Here is a 9,646-nt window from a genome sequence, read left to right as displayed (position 1 = left end):
AAAAACCATTTGGTTTTCAAACATTTGATGGGCTGCAATTACTGTATGGTGTAGTTCCAATGAATGGAAACCATGCATTCGTTATTTTCAAATCTAACATTTGGTGCGCATAACTTTTATGTCCAATATCTGCACACATATTGTCAATCTCATATTGTTTCTTAAGGAGACATATCAGGAGCAACATCTTGGGGTTGCTTTAGATCTGATACTGGAACTCAATTTTGTCTGTTAGACTGAAAACTGACTACCCAGTGTTGGAAATTTAGTTGGATTAGTTTGCTTTCATTGTATGAATAGAAATCTGAAGAGCTTTATATTTCTAAAATGACTGCTTTGAAGGTCTATCTTCAAGTTGGTTGCCTAGCAACAAAACTAACTTGCATTCAGGTCTGGATTGCATTGCAGTTTCTCTAAACAGATACTTTCATGTCATGTCGTGTGTAAATCTGTATTTACATGCAATTCCAAATCCATCATGGATGAAATTTGCGGTGAGAACGAGCTGTTGTACTTTCAATCAATGGACAAAATGTACTGTATAACTGTTGACTGCTGGAATAAATATTCAGTGCCACCCCATTTGTCCACATACTGCTTCAGTTTAAATATTTTAGTAGCTTAGTAACTAATGCCTTATGCTCAATAATACTCATTTCAAAAAGATAATTTCAAATTAGTTTTTACTAATAAGCCGTAGAGATCTACAGCACAAAAAAAGACCCTTCAGCCTGTCATGCCTGCACCGGTTAAGAGCAACAACCTAATAATTGTAATCCCATTAACCAGTACTTGGCCCATAGCCTTGTGTGCCTTAGCATTTCAAGATCTAAACACTTATAAATTTTAAGAGGGTTTCTGCCTTTAGCACTACCAGATTCCTACCACCCTTGGGGTGAAAAAGTTTTCCTCACGTGTCCTCTAAACCTTTTACCCCTTACTTTAAATGTATACCCCAGTCATTGATCCCTCCATCAAGGGGATAAGTTTCTTCCTGTCTTCCCTATCCGTGCCCCATTGTTAGGAAGTAGTAGTTTTATTTATATTTATTTATTTTTATTTATAAATAAGGATTCTTTAGTTGCTAACTAATAGACTAAAAAGCCTCCTTTCATGCTATAATATTCCATAACTGCAACTGCGCTAAGAAGCAAAGAACAGATTCTTCCATAAGTGCCACAATCTGTCAACAACAGGAATAGTTCTGTGCTCCTTTGTTGGTATCAGAAGTTCATTATTAAATCTACTTCTGGAACTGCGTCCCACCTGCCCAGTGTGAGACCAAAACTTGGAAAATCACAGCAAAAACTGGAAATGGTTCTTCCCTGAATTGGTATAAAGTGACTAGGCTAATTCAATCAAAACAGGCTGTGTCATAAGGAAAGTGCAGTAGAAAGTGAGAATAGTCCATCAATTATTTTCTCTCGGAGATCATAGATTCCCTACAGTACAGAAAGAGGCCAGTTGGCCCATTGATTCTGCACTAACCCTCTAAAGAGCATCCTACCTGATCCCTGTAAGCCCGCATCTACCATGGCTAATTCACCTAGTCTCCACATGCCTGGACGCTACGGACAATTTAGCATAGCCAATCAACTAACTTGCACATCTTTTGGACTATGGGAAGAAACCAGAGCACCTGGAGAAAAAACTCTGTACAGTCACCCAAGGCTCGAATCAAACCTGGTTACTGGTGCTGAGAGGTATCATTGTTAACCACTGAGCCACCATGCCACCCAAATGTGTCTATCTTGTTAAAACATTCGAGTATTAACACAGACTCAACAATGAAATTGTAGAATAGAGAAAAACGCACCAATATTAAAGTTATTGGCATTAAAATTACAGAGAAAAGTAGAGAAAAGTAACATTTAGTAAGTCTTATCCACAAGGTACAGACAGAACTGAAACAGGATAATATAAAAATTGACAATGAAATTGACAGTGAAGATGATAACTTGTGTTGAGGTGATACAGGGCTCAGAGTGCCAGCTCACGTTTGAGTTTGATTATCTCTCTCCCTCTCTGGTAGTAATTCAACTGATAATTGTGGTTAATCTCATTTATGTAACTCACTAACTAAAATCTTGTTAAGACCATACATTGGAGTTTTGAATTTATCTCATGAGGAGTCAGGATTTAAGGAGTGGTGTGAATGTACCCCATCAACACTATAAATCTCTACTGTTCTTACCTTCTTGCAACCTCTAACCCTTATATAAAACCTTCAATTGTTCCTTCCCCGACCATCATCTCCACAACAATATTGTCAGGCTTCAATGCGATGGTGCACTGAAAAATAAGCCCTTATGTTCTTAAAGTCATAAAATTATTCAAAATTCCCCAAATTACCTTTGTTTTAAATCCAGATTCACAGAAAGCATGATTTTTTAATTCATTAATGGAATAAGGGCATCGGTGGCTAGGCAGCATTTATTGCCCATCTCTAATTGCCTTGAGGGCAATTCAGAGTCAACCACATTGCTGTGGATCTGGTGTCATATGTAGGCCAGACCAGGCAAGGATGGCAGTTTCCTTCCCTAAGGACATCAGTGAACCAGATGGGTTTTTCCTGATAATTGACAATGGATTCTTGTTATCATTAGATATTTTATTGAATTCAAATTCCACCATCTAAAGCATTGGCAAAGATCTGTAGCTCAGGTTGTGGATGAGGTTGTTAACTTGCTCGCCGAGCTGGCTTGTTTTTGTTCAGACATTTCACCACCATGCAACAACCTAATTCCATCATCTGCCGTGGCAGGATTCAAACCTGGGTCTCTGGATTAACAGTCTGGTGATAATACCACTAGGCCGTCGCCTTCCCTATGCTTTTTCTGTATTTAACAAGACGACTATTTATTAGACAGCGCATCACATGTGAGCGAAACATGGAAAGGCTTGTACACTGACTCAGATAAGTTAAATATTAAATTATTAGGAGAACTAAATCATCACTACTGGATTATACATGAAGTGTTCAATTTTTTTTTCCCCTGAAAATAATATGTTGCCAAATAATTCACCTTTAACATTATAATCTTCATTAGATGCTTGTTGCACATTCCAAGTTTTTGAGTTTGTATCATATATACTGTCTAGGTCAAATCTTTGTGCAGCATAATTAGAAGCAGGATAGTGCAGTTATTATTTTTTCAAATTGCAACTTGTTATATGATGTTTATGAATGGTTTTTAAGGAAAATTGGTACATTTTCAGAGAGATTGGTTTAACAATATGACTTTAAAGTTACTTTATGATAAATGGGACATAATTATTTTTCCACTTAAAATTCCTTGTGTTTAACATTAACAGTGGATACCTGTATTGTCAAATCTGAAGAATGGCAACACTGTTTGGGGATTTACTTCACAAGATTCAACACCACAGCAGCCATTTCCATTTCCAATCTCAATTCATTTAGGGGACTACAACATGGATGGCTTCCCTGATGCATTGGCAATACTGAAGAACATTTCAGGCAGGTAGGCTGCTTTTTCTTTTAAACAGTCACACTGGTGGTTACAAAGAATTTTCAAATTATCCTATTGCGTTATTTTAAAATATTTAGTGCATATCCTGAAATGCTGTCTACCTAAAAAGCTCAGGGAAGTTAACAGTCACCAGAAGAAGCCTAACCCAAGCCTGAAAACAAACTAAAAACCCAGTCCTTAATGAATGTAGCATGGCAGTGCTTCAAAATGGCTTGGTAAATTAACTTCCTTATTACGTTACATTTCAGAATATTTATTAGAAAATTGACACCACATTCTGTAAATGATTTCTTCTTGTCAAAACTGAACATCACTTGCAGAAAATAATGGCTGTTACAGAATGTAGTTGAAGATAAGAGTGCAGTTGAAGATAAGTCTGCATTGGAAGAAATGTTAACAGCACAGAAGTGTAATTTTCACATTTCTGGATTTTGAAAAATATGTAAAGATGAACAAAGCTCTGATCCAAAACCCATTTGTTGGGATCCCCCAGGCTCCTGCTATCCTGTTCTTCCTGAAGTCCCTTCAGGTGGTCTGACAATGTAAGATCTTAATTGATTTGTTTGTCTGATGGCTATGGCTTTTGACCTAGTGTCCTTTAACTAGAATTTATGCCCTGACTTTAAGGTTAACGAGTTTTCACCCTGTATCTGCAGTTAGATGACCTCTGCTGCTTTTCTCTGTTTTACTTTCCTATGATCTTGATAGATTATGTTCTGAAACTGATATGTCCATTGGTAATCACTTCTCCATTAACAATTTCATTGGCAAATTATTCATCATTATTCAATGTTGTTGCTCTGTAATTGAGTAGAGCTAATTCCCAGTCTGGATTCTCATGCATTAGTAACTTAACAGTCTTCACTGCTCTTTCTGCTTTTCTTACTGAGGAGCAAGTGGAGAACTTGCCATCGAGTAAAATGCCTGCTTCCAGAGTAAACTTCCTGAAACCCTTGCTCATAAGCTAAGGTCCATCATCCAATATTAATTTTTCCAGGAAAGTGTGTATCACAAAATTTGCGGTGTTCTGATCATTGAATCTGCAGTGGATAAGTGCAGTCTTGCCTCTTGAATCCATAGTGAATAATAGCAAGCCAGGACTAAGTACATTTTCCCTTCAAAATCCAGCATATCTATTGCTAGCCTTTCTCATGGTCTTCCTGGGATCTTTGAAATAATTGGCTGTGTAGGCCTTTCACTGTATATGGCACACATTTGACACAGGAATGTGTAATCCTAAACAAAAACAGAAATTGCTGGGAAAACTCAGCAAGTCTGGCCAGCATCTATGGACAGAAAGCAGAGTTAACATTTCAGATCCAGTGACCCTTCTTCAGAAATATGTTGGCTATTGATGTAGACCAAGACTATACATGTTCTATAGGAATAAAATCTTTCTATTCTACTTGATCCATTCCTGCTCACAAGAGTATGTCTGCTATTGCTAGACTTTTGTCTGGAACATGGACTAAACATACTATACTTGTCTCATCAGTCTAAGCCTGACAACTTTTTATGTGGAGGAGCTTTTTTTTTTGAAATTTCTTATGATTTCAAAAATGCTATCAAAGGCTATGGTTATTTCGACCTGAAGTTTCACTCCCATGATGTGGTCTGCTGAACTTTTATATCCTCATGTAACTGCTAATGCTTTCTTCTCTATGGTGTGTGCTTTTGGTCTGTCTCCATGAAAACTCTCAATGTAAGGTGGACCAATTTTGATGTTTCATTAGTTTGTAATTGGATAAGGATTGCTCCCTAGCCCTGTGTGATGCACATCTGTTGCTAATGTAGCAAATTTGTCTGGATTGTAAAATGCTAAAACATCAGCAGGAAGTAGTTTCTGTTTAACATTTCCAAACTCTGCAGTCTGTTCCTGACTCTGATTATTGCTGGCTTTTTTTTCCATAGACTTTATTACGGGTTGAATTTTATTAGTTAACTTGGACATAAACTTTTCTACGTTGTTCACCATATCTAAGAGGCACTGCACATCATTTGGTACCAAATGTTCACTGAAGGCTCTGTTGTCTTCCTTGGATCCACCATAATGCCTTGACCTAGAATAATATATCCTAGAGATGTAATTATCTCAGAGAATTGGCATTTCTCATTCAGTTTAAGGTCTGAGTTCTATGGTGCATTAACATGACCCTGACCCTCATTCTGTTCCCTCCCCATTTATTCATATGGGAATTATTATGCTTACTTCTCTATTGGACTGTGTAACAATAGTATGCATCAGGAAGTCATTCCTTTCCAGGATTCTGAACATTGCCCTTTGAAAATTTCTGATGCAGAGGAGATCTCAAGAACCCATTGTTTGCATCCAGTGAAAAATGTGTTTGTTGCCAATTTTACCAAAATATCATTAACATATTAAATGGTATGGATCTCCCTTCTAACTCCATTTTTTAAACTGATTGAGATCAACTCATAATCTTATTGTGGTCTGTCTCTGTTATCAAATGGTTGAGGTAGTTGCAAGGTCTCTCTTGGAGCTGCTGTGACAGCTCTGAGTGAGTACTTGGGTATTCTCTTTTCTCTGGCTAAATATTCCAATCCTTATTTTCCCTGTCTAGATTATTGTTGATAGAAGTTTGGTTTGAGGTCTCCTGAGGTACTTGCTCCTTATCCCTAAATAAGGATCTTCACCTCCTTGTGTACTGTATCATTTCTATACTTACTTTTGTATGTGGTAAATTATCAAAAACAACGGTCTTGTAGTGTCTGAGATCATTCTCTTCACATTCCCATTCTACATTGTCTGCTCTCTTAATAGTGTCAGAATGATGCAATCAGTTACACAATCATGATTCACATGGATGTTGTTATACCACACTTGAAATATTGGAAGTTTTCATACATTCAGTAACTAGGAATATGCTGTTTGCAACCATAGCAGATCAATACTAAATACAACTACATGATATTTCTCTGCCTGTGATCAAACTGTACCTATTTACAATACTGCCATGTATTATGGCGATGAGAGAACCTTCAAAGCTGATTTTATGAATGCTTAACTCCAAAACTCGGATCACAATAGTAAAGCACAACTATGAAATATTTTAGTTTTCATAGGTGAAGCCTATTTGATCTATATTCGATGCATGGAGTAGTCATTGGCAAACCAGCACTTTCATAACAGCTCATTATTTCATAATTGTACCAAAATTATTAAACCTCAAACTATTGTTTATTGCATGAAGTAAAACAAAAATGCTACAACTGTTAGTTATAATATAAAACAAGGAGATGCCGAACCTTAACCCTACTTTCTCAACCCTTTGAAAAAAATTGAATGGGATTGCTAAATCAGCTTGAACTGAAAATATTGTACTTGTCAGTGAGAGAGGAAAATTGTATGATCGAGAAATATCAGTATGAACATTTGGATGGTGGCAGCATGAATTAGCTAAGATATGTTTGGAGCAAACTTTTTTAAAAAAAAAAGGCAATACTTCTCTTTGTACTTAAGCACTTTATAGAGTCACAGATTGTTCGGGTACGTTAGGAAGCCATTCCGCTCACCAGGCTTTCACAGACTTTGAGCATTTTAACTTAGTGCCAATCTCCCATCTTTTTCCTATAAGCATGCATATTGTTTTTATTTCTGTAATCATCTAATGCCCTTTTGAATTCCTCAATTGAATGTGCCTCCAATCCACTTCCAGGCGGTGCATTCCAAACCCTAACTACCCTCTGTGTGGGAAAGTTTTTTTTCCTCTCCCCTCACATTGCTTCCTTTTGCAAAATATTTTGCTTTTTGATTCTCTGTCACCTTATGAGTGGGAACAGTTTCTCTCTCTATTGTATCCAGATCCTGCAAGATTGTGAAAGCTTCTATCAGATCTCCTCTTGACCTCTTCTCCAAGGAAAACAGTCCCAACATTTCCAGTCTATCTCTGTAACTGAAATTTCTCATCCCTGGAATCGTTCTTGTCAACTTTGTCTGCACTCTCTCTAATACATTTACATCCTTTATAAAGTGGTGCCCAGAACAGTATACGATATTCCTTTTTAGGGTATAACTGGTGCCCTAAGTAAGTTAACCATAACCTTTTTGTTCTTGTATTTTGTGTCCCTATTAATGAAACCTAGAATGCTATTTGCTTTATTAATGCTCTGTCTACCTATCCTGCCACTGCTAATGAATTATACAGATCAACATCCAAGTCTCTGCTCCTACATATCCTTTAGAATAGTGCCCTTTATTTTATACATATTCTGTTATTACCTCCTACTTCTTTACATTGAACTTCATCTGCCGCCCATTGTCCACTCTACCAACATGCCAGTGCCCTTTTGAAGTTCTTCACTGTCCTGACAGTTTATATTGTATTCTGTATCATATGAAAGCTTTGAAATGATCCATGCCCCTCTGCACACCAAGGTTCAGATCATTTATATATATTTCAGAAAAAGCAGCAGCATGAATACTGACTCCTGGGGAGTTCCACTGTAAACCTTCTTCCAGCCTCAAAAATGCCCACTAACAATTACTCTGTTTCCTGTCCTTCAGCCAGTTTTATTCATGCTACTACTGTCCCTTATATTCCATGAGTTATCATTTTTGTCAAGTCTGTTCTGTGATTCTGTATCAAATGGTTTTTGGAGGTTCATATACACCATATCAACAACAGTGCCCTCATCAGCCTTCTCTGTTGCCTGTCCAAATAAGTTCCAGCAAGTTAGTTAGATGTGATTTTTCCTTAATGTGTTAATTGCGCTCTTTTGAATTAACCCATATTTTTCCGTATGGCTATTAATTCTCTTGTCAGATAACTGTTTCTAAAAGCTTTCCCACCTTCAAAATGAACTGTCTGTAGTTGCAGGGCATATCTTTACATGATTTTTTTTCAACAAAGGCATAACATTTGCAATTCTCCAGGCCTCCAGCACCATCCCCAGATCTAGGGAAGGATGAAAGATTGTTGTCGGTTACTCTGCAGTTTTTGTTCACTGCTTTCTATAATTTGGAGTCATCACATCTGGTCCTGTTCTCTTATCAATTTCAAATATTAATAGCTTATCCAGTACCACTTTCATATCAGTTTAAACCCGTTTAGTGACTGAGGTCTCTCTATGGTATCATGGCCTGAGCTGCATCTGCCTTTTAGGTAAAGATAAATACAAACACCTCTGCCAAGCCTCCTGCCCCCATGTGTAATTCCCCTTTTTGGTCCCTAATCAGACCTACTCCTTTTCATGTCCTTTTACTAGTGATGTGCCTATAGAGTACTTTGGCTGATCAACTAATTGTATACTTTGACTCAGTGCTCATATAGGAGGACAGAAATAACATACCAGAAATATTGGGGAGCACAGGGTTTAGCGAGAGGGTGAGACTGAAGGAAATCAATATTAGTATTGAAACAGTGTACAAGGAAACCTGATATCACAGCCTGATAGTTGACACTCCAGTACTTAAGGAAGTGGCCCTAGAAATAGTGGATGCATTTGGTGGTCATCTTCCACGATTCTCTAGATGCTGGAACAGTTCCTAAGAATTGGCGGGTAGCCCTTCTATTTAAGAAGGGAGGCAGAGGGAGTCAGCCTGTTGTCAGTAGTGGAGAAAAAAGCTCAAGTCCATTCTAAAAGAATTAATCACTGAGCAGTCAGAAAACAGTGACAGGGTTGGGCAAAGTCATTGTGGATTTACAAAAAGGAAATCATGCTTGACAAATCTAATGGAATTCTTCGTGGATGTAACTAGCAAAATTGATGAACTGAAGCCAGTGGATATGGCTTATTTATACTTTCAGAAGGCTTTCAACAAAGTCTCACATGAGAGATTAGGATGTAAAGTTAAATCACATGGGATTGGGGTAATGTAGTGAGATAGATAAGGAGTAAATGGGTCTTTTCCCAAATGGCAGGCAGTGACTAGTAGGATAACGCAGGAATCAGTGCTAGGACCCAGCTATTCAAAATATATGTTAATAATTTAGGTGAAGGAACTAAGTGTAATATCTCCAAATTTACCAGATGACACAAAGTTGGGTGGGAGGGTGAGCTGTGGCAAGGATGCAGAATTGCTTCAGAGTGATTTGGACACACTGTATGGGCAAGTGCATGACAGATGCAGTCTAATATGGATAAATATGAGGTTACCTATTTTAGTAGAAAAAAACAGGAAAGCTAATTAT

The 9,646-nt window shown here is 37.5% G+C and overlaps 1 protein-coding gene across 1 annotated transcript in view; it reads left to right on the top strand.

Moving 5' to 3' along the window:
- Positions 1-3,318: 3,318 nt before the first annotated feature.
- itfg1 (integrin alpha FG-GAP repeat containing 1) overlaps positions 3,319-9,646 on the top strand; it is a 170,018-nt gene continuing 163,690 nt past the window's right edge. Inside the window, exon 1 of the mRNA XM_048605953.1 lies at positions 3,319-3,485. Coding sequence (XP_048461910.1) covers positions 3,436-3,485 — 50 coding nt within the window. The 5' untranslated portion in view covers positions 3,319-3,435. The remainder of the gene's footprint in view (positions 3,486-9,646) is intronic.

This window comes from Rhincodon typus, chromosome 15 (genome assembly GCF_021869965.1).
Source record: "Rhincodon typus isolate 14 chromosome 15, sRhiTyp1.1, whole genome shotgun sequence".
NCBI classification, from domain to species: domain Eukaryota; kingdom Metazoa; phylum Chordata; class Chondrichthyes; order Orectolobiformes; family Rhincodontidae; genus Rhincodon; species Rhincodon typus.
The sequence above is the reverse complement of the archived record's forward strand: the minus strand, read 5'-3'. Positions and strand labels throughout refer to the sequence as shown.